The following is a 20,722-nucleotide window of genomic DNA, read 5'->3' as shown; positions in this document are numbered from 1 at the left end:
TAGATATAAATATAGATATAAATGCTGTACTATCAAAGGTTCAGCAAGCTGCTTTTACCGTTTTATTTGCATTTTCACTTCTTTTCCTGAAAATGCCATCATATTAGCTCATAATAAAAGTGGTCTTATTCTGGGGCTGATGTTGGAGAACACTGGCATGTTTCAGACACAACATTTTATTCCTCTTGTGTAAAAGAAACCATGAGGTTATCCTTTAAGGTAAGATTTAAATACACTTCCCAAGTTTCTTTCTTTATATGAATCAAGGCCTGCTTTCCATTCTTACCATTTACAATTGGAGGTTCTCCCTCAACTATTCCTTCCTAATTAAAAAGTAAGAATTAAGGCATTCGACCACCTTTCTTACTGCTAACAGTACAGAAGCAGTGACAGAGCAGACTTGAGAGCATACTCTAATGTGTAGGTTCACACAAACATTTTTAATAGCACCCTGAGAGGTTCCCAGGCACTGGAACACGGTGTGCATGTCTAAGGCATCAGAGTCACCTTGCAGTGCCAAAAGGTAAATTCTCAGCACCACCCCAGGCTGCCCACCTCAGCCAGAGTCTCTGTTGGAGCTGCCTGGTTTGCAGTAGGGGTTTCTCACAGAAACATTAACAGGACTGATGGAGTGGGGTTTAGAAGTGATACAGCACTGCCACTACACACAGCCTGTCCCACTGGTGGTCTTGCCTAACATTATAGAAGTGATGGGCTTCTTGCAAGTGTTTGTATCAGTGCTCGCTCTTCTCTTGGGTACATCAAGAGGTTTTCAAGCCACTTATCTTCAGACACCTAAGCCCCACATATAAACAGCAGAAAAAAAGCTGTCATCTTGAAGCATTTTGCAAACATTTAAATTATATACCTATGGGTATATAATCAGATGCGCTCTCTCCTGGTTCATCTTCTTAGGCTTTTATACCACTAGGACAACTACAGCACACCACTTCAGAAAAGCAGAAAGTTTGAAATCCTCATGTTCAAAGTGGAAGTGATGTATGAACATCCATTCTTTCTGATTAGCACAGAACTGCTACAGCACAGTTGTTATATGCACCTTAAAAAGTACTGCAGCACTTGCATAAAGTCTACGCTGGGCTATTTCCACCTGTAGGTAGGCTATTGTTTTTGCTCCTATAAATACTTCTAATACTGTCCCTCTAGTTTATTCAACAACATATACTGAGTTAATATAAAACTAAAGTAATAAACATAGATACATAGTATGCATGACATATTATTAAATGTAGGAATTTGGATAATGTTTTGCATCCAAAATGTTTACTATTTTAGTTTTATATTAACTCAGTATATGTTGTCTACTCAGATTTATATCTACTGTAAAAAAAAAAACATGCAAATACAAAAAAGCATAACACAAACCAACCAAAAAATACTAAAGCAAGCAAACCAACACCTTACATTTCTACCATGTCAAGGTCAGGAGCTTCTGGTTCCATTGTGGAAAAGATCATGACTCCGACAGTTTCATCTTTTTCTGCCTTCCGCTTTCCAGTTTTCCACTCCTTGAGGAAAGACAAAAAAATAAATAAAGAACCGATAATCCACTGTTAAGGACGTGCACTTAAACACTGACTAGAATGTCTAGGAGAACAGACCACCCACCTTAAAATCTTTCATATGAATCATAGAATCATAGAATTGCAGGGGTTGGAAAGGACCTCAAGAGATCATCGAGTCCAACTCTCTTGCTAAAGCAGGTTCCCTACAATAGGTCACAAAGGCAGGCATCCAGACAGGTCTTTAATATCTCCAGAGAAGGAGAATCCACAACTTCTTTGGGCAACCTGCTCCTGTGCTCTGTCACACTTACCATAAATAAGTTCTTCCACATGTTAGTACCAAACTTCTTATGTTCAAGTCTTAGGCCATTACTCCTTGCCCTATCGCTACACACCACCAAGAAGAGCCTGGCCTCATCCACTTGCAGTCCACATCCTTTCAGTATTTATAAACATTTCTCAGATTCCCTCCCAGACTTCTCCTCCCCAGGCTGAACAGACCCAGGTTACTCAGCCTTTCCTTATATGGGTGATGGTCCAGGCCCTTTATCATCTCTGTGCCCCTCCACTGGGCTCCTTCTAGGAGATTCCTGTTTTTTTGAACTGGGGAGCCAAAAACTAAATGCAGCAGTCTAAATGCAGCCACACTAAGGCAGAGCAGAGGTGAAGGATTATCTCTCTTAATCTGCTGGCTACGCTCTTTTTAATGCACCTCAGGATAACAATGACCTTCTTGGCCACAAGGGCACACTGCTGGCTCACTGCCAATCTGTTGGCCACCAGGACTCCCAGGTCCTTCTCCATAGAGCTCACCTGCAGCAGGTCATCCCCTAGCCTGTACTGATGCATGCAGTTATTCCTCACCAGGTGCAAGACTCTACACTTGCCTTGTTAAACCTCATCAGGTTCCTTCCTGCCCAATTCTTCTGTCTGTTCAGGTCTTGTTGAATGGTAACACAGCCTTCCAGTGTATCTGCCAATTCTTTTTATCATCAGCAAAGTTGCTGAGAGTGGATTCTATTCCCTCATCCAGGTCGTTGATGAAGATGTTGAACAAGACCAGACCCAGCATGAAATCCTGGGAAACACCACTAGTTAAAGGCCTCCAATCAGACTCTGCACTACTAATGACAGCCATCTGAGTTCTGCTAGTCAGCCAGTTCTCAATCCACCTCACTGTCCACTCATCTATCCCACATTTTTTAAGTCTCATAACAAGGATGCTGTGGGGGATGGTGTCAAATGTCTTGTTGAAGTCAAGGTACACAACATACAATGCTCTCCCCTCATCTACCCAGCCAGTGATGACAACATAGAAGGCTGTGGTTGGTCAAGCATGATTTTCCCTTGGTGAATCCACGTTGACTACTCCTGATAACCTTCTTCTCTTCCAACTGCATGGAGTTGGCATCCAGAACAAGTTGTTCCATCACCTTTCCAGGGATGGAGTTGAGGCTACCTGGCCCGTTGTCTCCTAGATCCTCCTTGCTCATTTTGAGGACTGGAGTGACACTGGCTATCCTCCAGTCTTCAGGCACCTCTCCTGTTTGCCAAGACCTTCCAAAGAAGACCGACAGTGGTTCAGCAATCACCTCTGCCATTTCTCTCAGCACATATGGGTGCATCCCATTGGGGTCCATGGATTTGTGTGCGCTGATTTTGGCTAGTCACTTTCTGACCAGATCCTCTTCAACCAACAGAAAGTCCTCTACCCAGATTCTCTCTCTTACCTGTGGGGTCCGGGATTCCTGAGAGCTAATCTTAACATTAAAGACTGAAGCAAACAAGGCATTCAGGATCTTTGCCTTCTCAGTGCCCTCTGTTACAAAGGCACCCATCTCATTTAGGTAGGGGACCACATTTTCGCTAGTCTTTCTTTTACTGTTGGCACACTTCAAACAAACAAACAAACAAAAACTTTCTTGTTATCCTTTACCTGCTTTGGAATGTTTAATTCGAAAAGGGCTTCAGACTTTCTCAACATCCCTACAGTGTAACAATGAAAGTTTCAGTTGGGCCAAGGCTTCTTCAAGAGTTTTCCCCTTTTGCTTGAGCACTTTGTTTTCTAGATTTTGTGGTAAAAAGGCCCTTTTGTATGTACTGAAAAGCATACAAAAAGTATAATGGCAATTATATTCAGCTGTATGTGCACATGTGGTAGTACTGATATCAGAAGCGGCTCAAGGTGATCACAAGACTCTTAATGTAATTGTCATACTGAGCTGTTAGTGGAAAGAGAAGGAAAAAATTCCAGATGCATCAGATCTGCTCTGTTTATATCAGTCTGTAAGTTAGATTCTAAGAGCCAGTGATTAACTAACATGATTATAAAACTCAGCACTGTCCATTCAAATAGCACTTAATTATGACTGCAATTATTATATTAGTAAACCCTTTATTTCAGAATAATCAGGTTGGAATAGAATTCAGGAGGTCTGTAGTCCAACATCCTACTCAAAAAGGGTCAGATGTGACCTTAGTTACTGAGGACTTTATTCAATCTTGTCTTAAAAACGTGCAAGAATCATTTACTTTTTGAGGAGTCAGTGTGAATTTAGTATGACTATGTGTTGAAAATAGCAATTTTCCTATTCACTTCCTCATCAGTAGATACTTGATATCTACATTATTAACAGAGCTTGAGCTCAATCATGAATAAAATATTACTTACTGAAGGTGAAGATATTAATCCCCCCAAAAAGAAATGCATAAGTAAATGAAGGGAAGGGAAAGGGAGGAAATTAGAAAAGGCTTGGTATATTGGGTCAGGCTGCAGCATAATCCCATTACAACTGATTGCAGTGCAAAACCATATGTGGGGATTTTTTGTTTTTAAATATAGTACAGGATGAAAAACATTCCAGTTCTGCAACAAAACAGTTACTATTGTTAGCAAGGCAATACCAATCAGAGGACTGCAGCAAGCCTGACAGAGGTGGATAAGGAAAAAACCCTAAATCATTTCTTGTATGCCCTGCTGGAAGATGCAAACTGTCCTTAGACTGGCAGCAATGCTACTTTCAAGACTGTCAGAGTGGCACAGAGTACTTCACAAAAAGCAACTCTATGTCTTACTTTAAGCTGTCAGCTGAATCTACCAAACCCAACAGGTTACAGATTCTTGCTGCTGCCCACAGGGGGCAGACAAATCAGAAGACTACGGAGTGTAATTCTTACTTTGAAGGGGGAATGGTGGGTGTTGGGGGGACAGAGGGGGAGGGAACAACTCCTAAATTCCAGCCATTTCTTACCTTCTCATCTCGGAAATTGAGAAATTGCTGGAAAACTTCACTTTCTGAAACAATAGGATGGCGACACATCCTTGTCATCCAAGCTTGCAGCCTCTCCATACGCATTTTGATAAATTCTTCTTCAAAGCGCCCTGTTATACAATGCACAGTAATTGTTATATTTCCATTTCAGTAATCGGCTTTTCTTTTTTATATTTATGTATATACACATACACATATATACATACAAACACACTAGAAACCCACAAACAAAACCTGTAATTTATGTTTTGAGTTATTAAATAGAGGCAGAACTTACATGGAGTAAACATTAAGGTAACTAATCAGAAAAACCCCAGATCACAGTACTGGATATTGCTCCTTTTAAAGACAGTTAGAAAACACTATAAGAACATAAACCTCACCCACAACCAAATCACTTTCTGGAAAAAAAGAGATTAATAAACTTTTGGATGGAGAAATTAAGATAGCCTGATGATCCAAGACAAGCTAGGCATGGACTTGGAATATGTTTTTCTGATACAGTCTAAAAAATTATTGGCAGGGCTCTACAAAGTTTGAGGAAGATGAACTAGCTACTTCCAAGTACATCATATCTAAATAACACAGCATTTGTATTTGAGTAGTCTGATTTCAAACAGCAGATTTTATTTTTATGGTTGTGAGCAAATGAATGTATTTGACAAAACAGAAGTCTCAATACATCTTATGTATGAACTGGTTATAATACATATATGACTCAGTAATTGATCTTTTTTGTCAGATTACAGCACCAAGTAACCAAAAAAATATATTTTTAAACCAGTAGTGCTTCAGTACTGTGTGTTTGTAAGAGTATTTTAATTTTACCACAAACTATATCTAAAGAGAATAATATCTAATTTTTAAAAAATGGACTACAGACTTCTTAAACATGATTGAATAGGATATATTTGAAAGAAATGAGAGATTCCTTTAGATAACAAATGCAAACAGTTTCAATATAGTTCTACTGTAAAATTACTATGGCAGCAGCTTGACAAGCAAGGATTTTAATTTATTTATAAACTGCAAATATGAAAAGTGATAAGCACAATTTCTCAGTGTTTCCTGTAACACTTCAGAAAAAAAAGAGTGTAATGTTTTTCTTTTTTTGGGGGAGGGAGGAGTATCAATTTAATTGAGATGACAAAGACTTGAGTATTAAGATACAGTTAAAACGAAATCTACGGACTTCATCAGGTCTTCTGGTTTCCTTTCAGTCCACAAGCACAAGTTAACCTAAATATATTGGTGAATTCCAAGTACGAGGCTATCTAAGGGGAGGGGAGGAAGTCACTTCCTCACTTTTCAGTTTCCTCGGCATTTATCCCAGCATTTGCATCAATGCTTAGCTTTCTTCAAACACAATTGAACTGCTGCATTTTTACTGATGCCCACAGCCATGTGGTTGGCTACATGCCTGCTTTTGCATGCTTGTTTTTGGCTGGTTGTCCTAAAGCCTTTATAAAAATTTTACCAGAAAACATACAAGTAGAAATAGGCAGATTTTATACAGGTTTACTCCTTTCCTCACAAACACTCATGTGCCCTTGCAGAAAGGGAGCAAGAGACTGGTGAAAACGCACAGACTGCACATTCAATTGTAGTTACTGACTTCGTGAGCACTGAAGTTGTGCAATCTCACTTTCCTTAAGTAAGAACAATTGACTTTCATAGGCTTTGGAGAGTTTGGTCAAGCCAAATGGGCATTAGACTGGAGCACAGTGCTACACAAATGAAATATGCTCTCTAAACCAAGGTGAAATCAAGCAATAGGAGGAATAGCCACAACATTTTGCTTATTGGCAAAGAATAGGTTTTAGAATTCTCCCTTTCTTCTGAGAGCTTTGCAGCAAAGGTCCTACAACATAACACTTTCACAATCAAATGCAAAAGAAAATTAAAACAAAAATCTCAAAACAATTCCTCCAGACAATCTGCAAATACAGAATATAACTAGCTATCTATTCTCTCCAGCAGCGAATATCTTCTGCAATAATAGGGAAATAACAGTAAGTAAACAAACAAAAGAATAATCCACTTTATCTTGGCTTTAAATCAATGGCCTAGAGAAATAAACTGGAGATACAAAGTGATGCTTTTACTGGTGGTGTTTGGTTAGCAACAGATAGTTACAATTCACCATAAATACTGAACAATGAAAGGTTTTTCTTGATATCTTTTTTAAAGAAAATGGGGAAAAAAACACCCAAGCAGTAAGATATAACTGAAACTTGAACAAAAATTCTCTCCTTATTTCTCTTCTGGAGCTGTCTTGAACAGTCACCACAAAATGGTAGAGTTCTCAATTCTTGTTGAAGTCATGAGGAAGGCCAGCAAAACTGCTACCTTGGACTTCTGGTGGGAGGACTGAAGTGTTCTGGCAGGGGAGGTTCCCATGATATTCAGTCCTGAAGGGTAAAGGGGTCCAGGAAGGCTGGATGCTCTTCAAGAAGGAAGTCTTAAAGGTACAGAAGCAGACTATTCCCCTGTGCCACAAGATGAGCCGGTGGGGAAGAAGAGTGATGTGAATAAACAAGGAGCTTTTCCTGAGGAGAAAAAGACAATCTGTCTTCTGTGGAAGAAGGGACAGACAACTCATGGAGAGTACAAAGAAGTTGTTAGGATACGCAGGGAGAAAATTAGAAAGCCAAAAGCCCAGCTTGAACCCAACTTGACTGTTGGGGTAAAAGAGAACAAAAAACGTTTTTAAAAATATATTAACAGTAAGAGGAGGGCTAACGAGAATCTCCATCCTGGATGCAGCAGGGCATGTGATCACTGAGGTTAAGGAAAAGGCTGAGGTTTTCAATGCCTTCTTTACATCTGCCTTTAGAAGTCAGAACAGTTATCCCTGGGGTATTCAACCCCCTGACCTGGAAGTTTCAGATGGGGAGCAGAACAAACTCCCTATGATTCAGGTGGAAACAGTTAAGAGACTTACTACTCCACCTGGACTGCCACAAGTCCATGGGGCCAGATGGGATCCACCTAAGAGTGCTGAAGGAACTGGTAGAGGTGGTTGCCAAGCTGCTTTCCACCATCTATCAGCACTTCCGATTTCCTAGAGAGGTCATAGAGTATTGGAGACTTGCCAGTGGGATTCCCATGTACAAGATGGGTCATAAGGAGGATTGAAGGAACTACAGGCCTGTCAACCTGACCTCAGTGTCAGGAAAGGTTAGATGAGCAGATCATCTTGAGGGAGATCACAAAGCATGTGTGGGACAACCAGGTGATCAGGCGCAGCCAACATGGGTTCATGAAAGGCAGGTCCTGTATGACCAACCTGATCTCTTTCTATGATTGAGTGACCTGCCTGGTGGATGAGGGAAAGGCTGTTGATGTAGTCTACCTAGACTTTCGCAAGGCCTTTGATTCTGTCTCCAGTATTCTCTGGAAAAGCTGGCAGACCATGGCTTGGACAGGTACACCCATTGCTGGGTAAAGAACTGGCTGGATGGGGCCAGAGAGTGGCGGTGAATGGAGTTAAATCCAGCTGATGACCAGTCACAAGTGGTGTTCCCCAGGGATTAGTACTGGGGCTTGTCCTGTTCAATATCTTTACTGATGATCTGGATGAGGGCATTGAGTGCACCCACAGTAGAACTGCAGATGACACCAAGTTGGCAGGATGTGTCAATGTGCTTGGAGGTAGTAAGGCCCTACAGAGAGATCTGGACAGGCTGGATAGCTGGGCTGAGGCCAATGGGATGAAGTTCAACAAGATCAAATGCAGGATCCTGCACTTTGGTCAAAACAACTTACAGCAACACTACAGGATTGGAGTTGAGTGGCTGGAAGACTGTGTAGAAGAAACAGACCTGGGGGTGTTGGTTCACGGTTGGCTGAACATGAGCCAGCAGTGTATGCAGGTAGATGCATTGGTCACCTTGGCTTGTATCAGAAATAATGTTGCCAGCAGGAGCAAGGAAGTGATCATCCCTCTGTACTTATCACTGGCAAGGCCACATCTCAAGTACTGCATTCAGTTTTGGCCTCTCACCATAGGAAAGACCCTGAAGCACTGGAGTGTGTTCAGAGAAAGGCAATGAAGCTGGTGAGGGGTCTGGAGCACAAGTGTTATGGGGAGTGGCTGAGGGAACAGGGATTATTCAGTCTAGAGAAGAATAGGCTCAGGGGAGACCTTATCACTCTCAACAGCTACGTGAAGGGAGGCTGTGGTGAGGTGGGGGTCAGCCTCTTCTCCTGTGTAATTAGCAGTAAGACTAGAGGGAACGGCCTCAACTTGCATCAGGATAGATTTTGGTTGGATGTTAGGAAATACTCCTCCGAGAGAGTGGTCAGGCACTGGAATGGACTGCACAAGAAGGTGGTGGAGTCACTGACTCTAGATGTGCTCAAGAAACATTTATATGTTGTGCTGAGGGACATGGTTTAGTGGGAAATATTGGTGAAAGTGGACAGTTGGACAGGATCATCTCAGAGGTCTTTTCCAACCTTAGTGATTCTATGATTCCTATGAGTCCACAAACAAGTAATAAACATTTACCTGTTACTTGCTTGTCTGGAAGAGATGGGATTGGAATGGCTAATCCAAATTTAACCAGGAGACGCTCGTACAACCAATCAAAGTGCTTGTATCTGTGGTTGACAGATCGATTAGTGTTCTGTAAGAGAAACACAACTCTGAATTTTGACAGGCATCTACAGATAGCAACATGAAACAAGTGTGACCAGTAAATAGGTGGAACTTGAAATAAAACTTATGATGTAGTCTTGAATCTATAGTTACAGAACTAAAAATGCTAGGAAATAACAAAGCTACTCTTTGGGGGAAAACTTGTGTCAATCACCATTTATAACCCTGTAACCAACTTGAATAAACTTATTTATCTGTTCAAATGACCCACATTTGTGAAAGAGAACAGCCTGTTTTAGATACACTTACAGTGCAGGTCAGCTGATACTCAATGTAGCTCTTGAGACCATACATTTTTGAACCTTTTTTGGGATCTGCCACCACACAATCAAATGTAGAGGTAGGATAAACCCACATTGGGCCATAATCACCAATCTGTAAGAAATTGCAAATATTACTGTTTTAAATTGAATACATGACATTGTACCAGCAGCAAACAAGGAAACAAACAAAGAAACAAATACATTCCATTACATGAATGAAGAATATTTTCAAAACAGAGTTTCTAATTCTCTTCATTTAGAAGTTTCAGACGCTTTCAATGAGCCTGAGAATCAAGAAACACAGGGGTTTCCTGCAGCTAGATATAATTTACCACAGTTGTATTTAAGTACAGTTGTATTTAAGTACATTTTTTTCAAATAACTAAGGAGCAATGAGTTGTAGGTATTATTACCTCCATCATATTTCACTAAAATAGTATAGATCTAGAACAGTCTGTTTATTAGATCAGCAGATGAACTCACCATCATGACTGAATACAGCAAACCTTCATGAACGTACTTCAAGTAACTATTAAGAAAGCTGAGACACTGTAATACATTTTCTGCCCTCTCTGTTTCAACAAGGCTTGTTTTTCACATTCACAAATAATGCAGGTAAGAAAAACATTATTAAGAATAATTTTGAAAACAGAAGAACGCTTAGAAGAGAAGAGTTAAAACTTGACTCTGAAAAAACCCTCAGTGATACAGGACTCTGGAATGCAGTCCATCATGACTTTAAGTGGTGTATAGTTTCATAATGACAGTGACAATTCTAATTATGTATTAAACACCAATTTTGTCTGACTCGGATATATTTAACAACACTGAGACTAAAAGTTAACTTGGGTAAGAAGAGAAGTGGAGAGAATCTAAAAAATGAAACAAACCAAAAAAACAATAACCAAAACAAGTCAGAAATCAACCATCACCCCACTTCCTCCCTAAAAAGAACCAAATAAAAATCCAGCCAACCCACTAAACAAAAGTCACACCCACACCACAGTCACACTCACTCATCTACCTCCAACTTACAATTATGGGAATCTTCTCTTTTGGTTTTGCTAGCTGCTTTGCCAATAGATACTGTTCCATTCCAGGTTTCGCAAATCCAGGAAATCTAACCAAACCAAAGTGATAAATTTACTTTGCATGCCCTTTCAACATGCACAGAATACATCACCACTAAGAAAAACACTTAGCATTTCTCAAAAATAAAAAAAAATTATGACATGGGTTACCAACTATTCACCCTGAAAAAACAGAAAAGTTTGTGCTGCTAATCTCCAGCTTTTGTCTGTGTAATACAGGCTCCTTCTTGCATGACATGTAGTTACTTGTGCCCTGCAGTCCACCAGAGCAAATGTAACAGGAGGGCATGAACTAACACTTGCCACACCATTCACTGCAGCCCATACTTTGCAGATGCACACATGCACGTACACACATGCACACCTTCTTGCTGTTTCAGACAATGAGAATTCAATCATCTTAAAGAACAACGAAGTCTGGATTTAAAAAGTACTTCTAAGTATGAGTTAAAATAATTTGTCCACCAATTAGAAAGAAAAATGCACAAAATTCACTGTAGCATCCTTACACAAAGGCTTTACGAATGGCAAATAGCGGTTCTCTTTTTAATTAAGAAGATACTTAGCCCTTGAAGTATCTATAATCTACTACTTGCTTTCAGAAACACTACAAGTTTTACATACCTTTCAGACAAATGCTTTTAAATTATTTTTATGCTGGTCATAGTAAATGGGTTTGCAACAAGTAGCTGCCAAACTGATGGAGAGGTACTGCAGCGTAACTGGACAAAATGTCCACTGATGAACAAAGTCAACCATCTGTGAATGACTAGTCGTGAAAAATTTAACCAACAGTAAGTCCAGAAATGCAGAGCTTGTAAAAGCATTATTTGTTTGTATAACATCTCCAAAAATAGTTTCATGATGTACTTTCAGGGTTTCCTGAATCTATATTATCAAATCACATAGAGCCAATACTTAATCCACATACATCTTAATCCCCAAAATATTATTTACACTGCATATTTCAAGAAGGTTTAATTGCAACACATCTATGCTACTTGAAAAATTCCAGTTCTCTTCAATATATACACATTTGTTCTGTATTTTCCATTACTTGTTAAGTGGTAACTTCATAGCAGCTGCACGAGAGTTTCCACGCTGGGACCCCCCAGCCTCTGACGACTCAGTTTCCTTGTAACCAAGGTAAGATGGTGAAGATGATTTCGGGTCATCCCAGTCATCATCCCAATCATCATCATCAGCAGCTGCTGAAGTAGAGAGGAAGGGTAAAGACAGTTACATACTTTCTCTTTAGAAAGCAGAAGCACTCTCCTCAACATACATAAACGGATAATCAACAAGGTAAATATACTGAAGAGCTAGCTGATCTTGCATTTTTTTATTCTTCCTCAGTTATCATCCACACCAAGTATATCCTAATAAACACTACACTACAAATCCACTGGGGCTACAGTGATTGGAAGAAAAAAAAAAAGAGAGAGATGCTGATGTGTAAAAATATTACAAAAAACAGCACTGCTCTATATTCATATACTACAGGTTAGTAAGATCCAGTTGTAAGTTTTCCTTTATTTTACTCCTTTCCTACAAATAGGTGAGGAGCCTTCTGAAAGACTACCATCTTCCTAAAATCAAGGATTTGGAGACCATGTCTTCACAGACCTGAATGCATAAATTCAAGGGTGTTTAAGTTCCAGTTATTCAAGTTGAACAAAGTGTCTAAGAACAGATTGCCCGTGAACAAGACTCTGGCTTGAGGCAGGTTTGAGGCACCCAGTATTGTGGATCTGATTTTTATTTTTATTTTTAAATATTTTTAAAACCAGCCAATGACCTTCATCATTTTAGTATTCAATTTACTCATATGACGATTTCCTACCTGGAAGATTTTTATTTTTATTTTTGTACTTACTTTTTATTAAGCAATTCATTTCCTACAGTTGCAAAAGATTAGGTAAGTCCTACGTCCATTGTCCACCTACTCTAATTTATTCAAAAGTAAGAGTATTATTAGCACACCTGGTCCTTGATATGCCTGTGGATGACCAAATGTTGCTGCTGTATCCCAGTTATTTGAAGCACTGTTCCTCTGGCCAGCTGCACTTTCAGGTTTCGTTGCCCAGCTGTCTCCAGTAGTTCCATTATCCCAGTTCCCAGACTTCCCAATATTCCAGCCTGACCAAGGATCACTGGCATTATTTACCTACATTGTGTAAACACAAAACAAAAATAAAGAAAAAATTGATTAAGACAGGAGCAAAGAGCACACACTTTCTTCCTGAAGTCTTTGATGTCCTGCTAAAGGCTACAAGTTTACATTCAGCACTTCACATTTGTTCAGTTCAGTAGCAGCAGCCAACTCTTACATTCCAAAATACACAGTTCTAAAATGCAGTAAGCACCTGGAAGAACCGATCAGCTTTCCAGCAATGTGACACTAGTACATGGCAATAAACATTATATCTCCCAAAGGAACTTAAACAATTTGTTCCAACATTCTTAGGAAGTACTCTTACCCGTGGTAAAAATTATTTTACTCTAATTTCAAGAGTACGGCGTATGTGAACTACTAAATACATCAATCCACAGACTAACCAGGATATCTGAACCAGAAACTTGAAAGTCAATGATTAGTATTTTACTGAATGTTTATTTCGTCAAATGAAGATCAGTGGCTTTACTAAAAGCAAATCCTAAGTTGCCCACCACCAATACTGGGTGCACTAGTTTGGAAGTTTGGCCAGGAATTTGAGCAGCTTCCCTGTTAGATCTTAATTCATTTAAAGCAAAGATGAAGGAAGGAAAGAAACATCTGCCAGGAAACAAAGTTTGGCATCTCCCTGTAGACCTACTCCGCCAACATTCTACTGATGTTGTAGTGGAGGTGGAAACCTCAGGGAAAGAGCACACAGCAGACATGTCTCTAACTACTGCATCAATTACTGACAGGCTTACCTGTCAGTAAGTTGGATGAATAGCCTAGCATCCTGCTCTGTGATTTGATTTTTAACACTGCGTTTTAAAAAAACATTGATTAGTTAAGTGCAGTCTACTCCAAATGCTTCAGTACAAAGACTAAGTGGTAGAAAGAGGAAAAAAAAACCCACAAATCAAAACCCACACACCCAAAGTGTAGGAGGAAGGAGGAGGAAAAGGGGAAGAAAGAAAATAAAGCCTACAAAGCTTGCTTTGTTCAGCAGAGAGAGGAACTGAGTTGTGAGTGTGAGAAAAAAAAAAATATCTCAAAGCCTGCAGAATTCAAGGCACTGTCTTTATCATGAAGCAGCATATCAAGGTTGCCTAGTATAATTAATTGCTATGACAACTTACATAAAACTATAACATTTACATGAAACTTGGAGCATTTTCCAAGGCAGAAGATTTACTAAAACTCCCACTATGAGTCAACTTATTCTCCCCAAACCCTCCAAAATCTTCAACATACCCGCATTCCTTACAAAAGTTAAAATTTAAATAGAAATCACTACTTAATTTCAGCTTACTAAGAAGACCACTTGTCTGCAAAATCTGAATAAGGTCTGGTTTGTTACAGAGTTTTGAAACATCCTCTTGTAAGCAAGAAAAGCACATTTGTTTCTGCAACAAATGCAATTTTGTCTTCCAAACATTTTAGATTTTTCAGGTATTGAATCTTTTTAAATACAAAAGTTTAATTAAGCAGCTGCACCTGTGACTTTGCTTTATAATACTTGATGCTACCACAAGTCAAGGCAGTTATTACAGTAAGAGCATCATACTCTGCCCACCACTTAGATAAACAAATACTCTTTAATAATGCCAATGCATTACTTTTCTGCAGTTCTCTGAAGTAATCCCAGGGAATCACAAAACATGAGCTCTTGCTTTAGTTTTCCCTAAAACAAGGTCTCCTGACAGTCAGACTTCACTGTCACTATCAAACCTTTAAAAGATGAAAAGGCATGTACTATTAATATTGCATAGTGCGGGCTCTTCAGGCACAGAGTCCCTAGGAACTGGAAATCAAGGTGAAAGCCTCTAAGCTGAGTGGAAATCTCCATTCAGAAGACCCAAGAAAAATAAGTGAGCCAGACAAAAATTGGTCTCTAGAAAATGCTGGACTGAGAGCAATTGTATGGACAGCTCCTACCTTGATAATTTTTTTTTTTTGAAGATGAAACTGATGCAAGAACACTACTCCCCTAGGAGAGCTATATTGTTGAGGTCTGCTAATTCTTGGATAGCTGATGCATACTGCTAATTACAGTGAAGTTGTTGTTGGCTTATAGGGTACCAGGCTGCTCTTCTTATGCTGTTCACCCCATACAAGTTTATGTAAAGTGAAAAAAAAACCAACAACATGCCATCAGAATTTATTGACTTTGTTAAAGGAAAACACAAATGTTGGGACTCACCCACATGGAAAAGCATGTCTACTCCTAATGCAACTTAGAGCACCTAGAAGAATTTGCATAATATTCATTTGCATATACTTCTGCAATATATGTTGGGCTGATCACTGGCAAATGAAAGCCCAGAAGTGGGATGATTGCCAAGAGGCTGAGTAAAGTTTTCCTCTTCTCTGTAGTTGATGTGAAATCTGGTACATGAGTGGGTGGCAAAGAAACCTTAAGATTCACTGCAAAAAAAGGGGGAGGTAATAACAGTAATACTGAATACAGTACTAAAGAATGGCTGTCAAAAGCGATCATTACAGAACTTGCAGACAGTTGCTCATACACATTAAATGCTGTACAGCACGGGGAAATGGATTACTTAAAACATCTCCAGGAGCAGTTTATCTCTGGTCCTACAGGGAAGCACTACTCTGAAATCACTTTTACCTCTAAGATGTCCAAAAAAGCTCTGGGATAAGCTCTTTCCCCTAAGCAGATGACACATATGGCGCAAAAGGTGTGGGATACGCTGTTCTCATTCAGCTCCTTTCAGCTGAAGGGCACACATTTCTTTCCAAGGCACTGGCAAAGACGGTAAGAGATGGGTTAGAGATGTGTACACAGGTGACACATCTCGGAGAGCATTTACAGGTCACCCAAACATTCTTCAAATGTTTGCCTATACACACCACACATGCTGTGGACGCTTCCAAGCAGTAGCCAAAATCAGTAAATGTAGAGGAGGGTTCAGGAATCCAAAGGTCTGCTTTCCTCAATTGTCTCACAACAACATGGAGGCCCAAATAAAGACAGATCATTTATTAAAGGAATAATCTCAGTTCCACTCAGCAGTTCCACAGATCTCAGTAGCTGACAAATTCCATAAGAGAAACCATTTCTGTGGCTTAGCTCTGGTTGACTAAACCTTAATTAGGCCAGCAGGTATTCTGTAAGTGATTAACTTGCATGTTCTCACACCTTAAGTATTCCATAATTGAAACTGATAATCCTCTGATCTCTCTCTAGGCAGCACAGAAAAGATGAAGAGTCCCTGCAAGAAGCTATTATTTAGTTAATCTAAGGACAGAGTACACCTAACATCCAAACATACAAAGCAATCGCAAACACAAATGCACAAAATGCTACACCATGTATAATTAAGAAACTTTGATCTTCAAATGAAATGCTGTGTCTCTGCTCCTCAAGTACACCGAAATTAAACTGAAGGATAAATTCCTTAAAGGCAACCAATCTTCCCTTTTGTAGACCACTACAGCCTTCTTCACTCCTACTGCTCTGAGAGAAAAACCAGAACAAAAACAGCTATTTGGGGGACAGACAATGGAGGGAACACATTGCTAAATATTTTAAGAATTTTCCATTAAGAATAGATGCAAACTCACTTTAGAACCAGATGATTACGGGTAAGGGGGATGAGGAACAGACAGGAGAATTCTCGCATATTTTTGAAGATATAATTATAGTTGAAGAAGAATTTCACAACAGCAAAATCCTCAGCTTAGGGATGGAAGGTCACTATCTTCATCAAATGAATCAAAAATGGAACATGAAAAAGCGACATTTTTGCTATCTTCTAAGAAGTTACAAAAAAGAAAAAAAACTAAGTCACCGTGGCATCACTCTGTCCTAGCTAAAACATCTTTTTTTGACCTCCTGACTACGTAAATTACTCCTGGCAGACTTCTTCCTCATACTGATGGATGCTTCTGATTGAAGAATGGATCACTTTTACTCCCAAAGGACAAAAGCCAAGACAAACCAAACAATGTTCAGATGCTAAAATTAAACCGATTACCACAGAAGACCCCAGGTAGCTTGCCACCAAAAGTAATCATTTCCAACTGTAAGAAAGAGATCTTGAAACCTGCTTCAAGAGACAGAAGCCACGCTGAAAAAGTGAAAAGTGAAAACAAGCTTGATCATATCAAGGAAAGTACAGGTCAGCCAAAGCTCAATGAGAACTATGATACTCTTGAAGAGACATTGAAACAGAGGCTATTCACAAAGTAGCCGAGAAGCTGCCTTGCTTCATGGTAGATTTTCATCTATTAACTTCTGACTCAACTAAAAAAAGCCATGTTTGTGGGGCAAAGTAGTATTTTTAGAAAGATATAACTTGGAAGAGAAAGAAAAAGTCCATACTTCAGTGATAGGATGAGGAGAGGGAAAAAACTCCCATCTGTTGGTACCCCCATTGATTAAAGGAAGTGATAATACTTTCTCTGAAGTTTGCTTAACTTTAGCTTTGTCATTTACAATTCTATATATTCATCCAATGAGAATGTCTCAGGCTTCCGCTTTCATTACCCACGCAGGAATATTTAAATGGCAATCAAGTCACTTTAATATCCTTGTTTTCTTTTTACTTGATTTCAGGTTTCTTCTCAAAATACAGATGAGAAATGTCAGAGACTTATCCAAGTAGCAGTCACAATAAAGGTAGATACAGAAGATTCCCTTGTTTCTATTTGATGTTGTTCTCTAGATATCCTAGGGTCAGGCTACAAAAACTAAACCAGTCTTTATCCTTTCATTTTGGGAAATGCACTCTGTATTTTTGTTTGATAAAAGAGAGCAGGGGTTTCACTCATTGTGTTTTTTTGTAGGAGGAATAGTTGAAGAGTATGACTGGCCAAGACTTTTCAAAGTACCATTCTAAATGACAAATGTCAAAGACTTCACCTTAAAGATATGATCAATGAGCAAGAAAAATTTTATATCAGAAACAGTATAGTGCAGGAACTGCCCCCTACTGTGGTGAAGGAGATGGTACAGAACACACACGCCACATGGCACTATGTCTGCCAAGTAGGAGCACTTCTACAACTGACAAGACTGTCACTATTATCAAGTTAAAACATTCTTTGTATACTCAGTGCCAAACTGCTAGACCAGAAAGCTACCTCACAAAACAAGAAGTCAATCAAAAACTGAGCTACAAGAAAAGGAATGTGCAAACACAATAAACTGTGGGAAAACTATTTCAGGGTTAGATTTTGCCTTACAGCACGGAATCACGATGAAGAGTGATCACAATACCACAACTTAACAACATGCTGTCTGAGCCTTTATTCCGTCGGGACTCTCACAAAAAATCTCCGTAATTTGGATAGGCATAACCACCGTCCTATTTTGGACAATCATATTTTTGTATGTGAATGCAATTCAATTCAAAGCATGCAAGCCACTGTCTTATGGAAATCACTGCCTGTTTTTTTGTTAAAAAAAAAATTGGTCACAAACTCCTGTCACAATTCTGAATGTAATATCATGACTTAGATCACAGAATTACAGAATCAGAGAATTGTAAGGGTTGATGGGGACCTTTAGAGAACATCCAAGTCCAACCACCCAAATGTGGAGGAAAGGTTGCTTTCAAATTACATGTAGCAAAGGAAGATGTTGAAGTGTCATCTGTAACAAGAATTGGAATTTAATAATTGTGAGAACCAGCAAACCAGGATACTGAGTATTCTGGTGATTTATGAACAGTTATAACCCAAATAGCTTTGCCTGAACTTCTTTTTAGACATCTTTTACACTACATCCTTCAAGAGATGATTTATGTACTATATGTGTATATAACTATACATTAAGTCTTACAAACATACATTTACAGGTTTATTACTTACAGAAGCATGTTTCTGAAGTCTATAAAAAAACCAAACACATAATTGCTACTTCTATGGTGAACCTACCTATATACTTTAGAAGGCATTTTTGCATACCAGTTTAACAAGACAGACTGAAGTCAACCAAACACGAGGGAGTCATGCACCTCCCATTTCCCACAACAATACTTCTACCTCACTGAGTGCACACAGCTATGCCACAGAATTGGAAGTCTGTTTCAGGAATGCAATAACATGCACATTTCCACAGAATAGTGCACTTCTAGTAATAGTGCTATATTTATTTTCTTTGATCTTAGTATCTGCTACTTTCCATAACCATTCTGGTGATGTATGCTACACAAATTAATGAACACAATTTGTCCTTACAGCATTAAGCTGCAACTATTGGAAAAGATATTAAGTACAGCTTTGGGGATAGCTTCCTTAGTGTTCTTCTTATGCTTGTTTAACAACTTAGTCTACATACCTGGCAAGTTAAGAATTGCTTCAGTTCCTGCACACCAAACCAGGCGCTTTCACTATTTTTGATTTGTCCTGACTATACAGAATGACTTACAGAAGTTTTCTGAAGGGAAATGATCTTCTGGACTTAAGAAAGTTTATTTTCATATTCTTCAGCAACAGTGTACCAGTTTATCTTTCTTCTACTGGGAAGAAATTATCCCAAATCATTTCACTTACTACTGGCTAAAACAACATGTCTGACCTACCATAATTTAAGTTCATTTCAGTGTCATCATTGCTAGTGTTATTTTAATATCAGAAAAACTTACAGGTAACTTCCATGACTCTTTAAAATTAACAGCCTTCAGTGTCAAAGGAAGAAAACTCCTCATTCTTTCACTTTCTTTATGTAAAGACTATAAGATCAAGACAGCATGAGACCCATAAAAGCCACGTAACAGGTTGCATCTTCACCATTTAAGGATTACTTAATTACTTTGTTGACTGATTTATTCAAAGGCCTTTCAGATATGAAACCACAAACACGATAGGTACATGTAACAATAAGATCCATCTGTTTTTCTTCTCTGGGGATAAAATAGTCACCTTTAATCATTTATTCCCTTATTTGTATATAATTAGCTTCACTGCTTCCTCTGGTTGTTTTCGTCTGCCCCAGTTATTTTCTACATGTAGTTCTTGGAAACATCCACCTTCTCTTGGTTATTTGGGCATGACTGTTTGCTACCTGCTTGAGCCTATTTAAAGGAGATACTGCAAGCTCTACCAAGATATTTATTGCTGGCACATTACTGACTCAAGGAATTAGCTAGGAAAGAGAAAACTGTCAAGTTGTGCCAAGTTCTTCCCTTCTCTTTAGGAAGTATCTCAGGACCCCTCTTCTATTTCATTTTATATTTGTAGCTAATCCAAGTATGGCAGCATACCAGTGCTGGGGTCACTGCATCTTTCTCAATGAAGAAAAGGAAGTTAGAAGAGTAAGTAGAATTAATTATTAATTTACGGAACAACAAGAAAAAAGATCTTAAAAAAGCAAAGATAAGGAGCAGTGCACTGTTCAACCTGATGATCTTCTTCTAATACCAAAAAATTAAGGGTTCCATAGTAAGAAACCAGAGACATCTTATTTTCCTAGAAAGCAAAGGGGAATGTAAACAGAAGGAGGAACTAAGTCTTATTTAAAGAGAGGCAGACATAAGGATAGATTTGGGAAAACTATTGCATGCAGCACTTCTATTTGACAAAAGCAATCTTTTCCCTGAGATATAGCAGAACATCTGAAGTTATGTCAACAAGAGTACAATGCATAAAGCTCAAAAATAAAATTTGTTGGAATTTTATTTAAGCCCTATCAGAAGCACATTGAGATTTAAGATATATTTCTGAATGGATGGACTATCCAGCTGAGGACTGGAAAACCAAGAGAGAAAAAAAAAAAACATTCTT

The 20,722-nt window shown here is 38.9% G+C and overlaps 1 protein-coding gene across 1 annotated transcript; it reads right to left on the bottom strand.

The window, feature by feature from the left end:
- Positions 1-1,403: 1,403 nt before the first annotated feature.
- Positions 1,404-14,230, bottom strand: LOC100546181 (sorting nexin-9-like). The gene is made up of 8 exons (XM_010707316.2): positions 14,225-14,230; positions 12,799-12,982; positions 11,873-12,026; positions 10,760-10,844; positions 9,711-9,836; positions 9,312-9,429; positions 4,778-4,908; positions 1,404-1,529 (listed from the first exon to the last, which is right to left on the bottom strand). Exons 1-8 carry the CDS (start codon positions 14,228-14,230, stop codon positions 1,422-1,424), a joined length of 912 nt encoding a protein of 303 aa, XP_010705618.1. The 3' UTR covers positions 1,404-1,421.
- Between the last annotated feature and the right edge of the window lie 6,492 nt (positions 14,231-20,722).

The sequence above is a fragment of the Meleagris gallopavo genome, chromosome 2, assembly GCF_000146605.3.
Source record: "Meleagris gallopavo isolate NT-WF06-2002-E0010 breed Aviagen turkey brand Nicholas breeding stock chromosome 2, Turkey_5.1, whole genome shotgun sequence".
Taxonomy (NCBI): domain Eukaryota; kingdom Metazoa; phylum Chordata; class Aves; order Galliformes; family Phasianidae; genus Meleagris; species Meleagris gallopavo.
The sequence above is the reverse complement of the archived record's forward strand: the minus strand, read 5'-3'. Positions and strand labels throughout refer to the sequence as shown.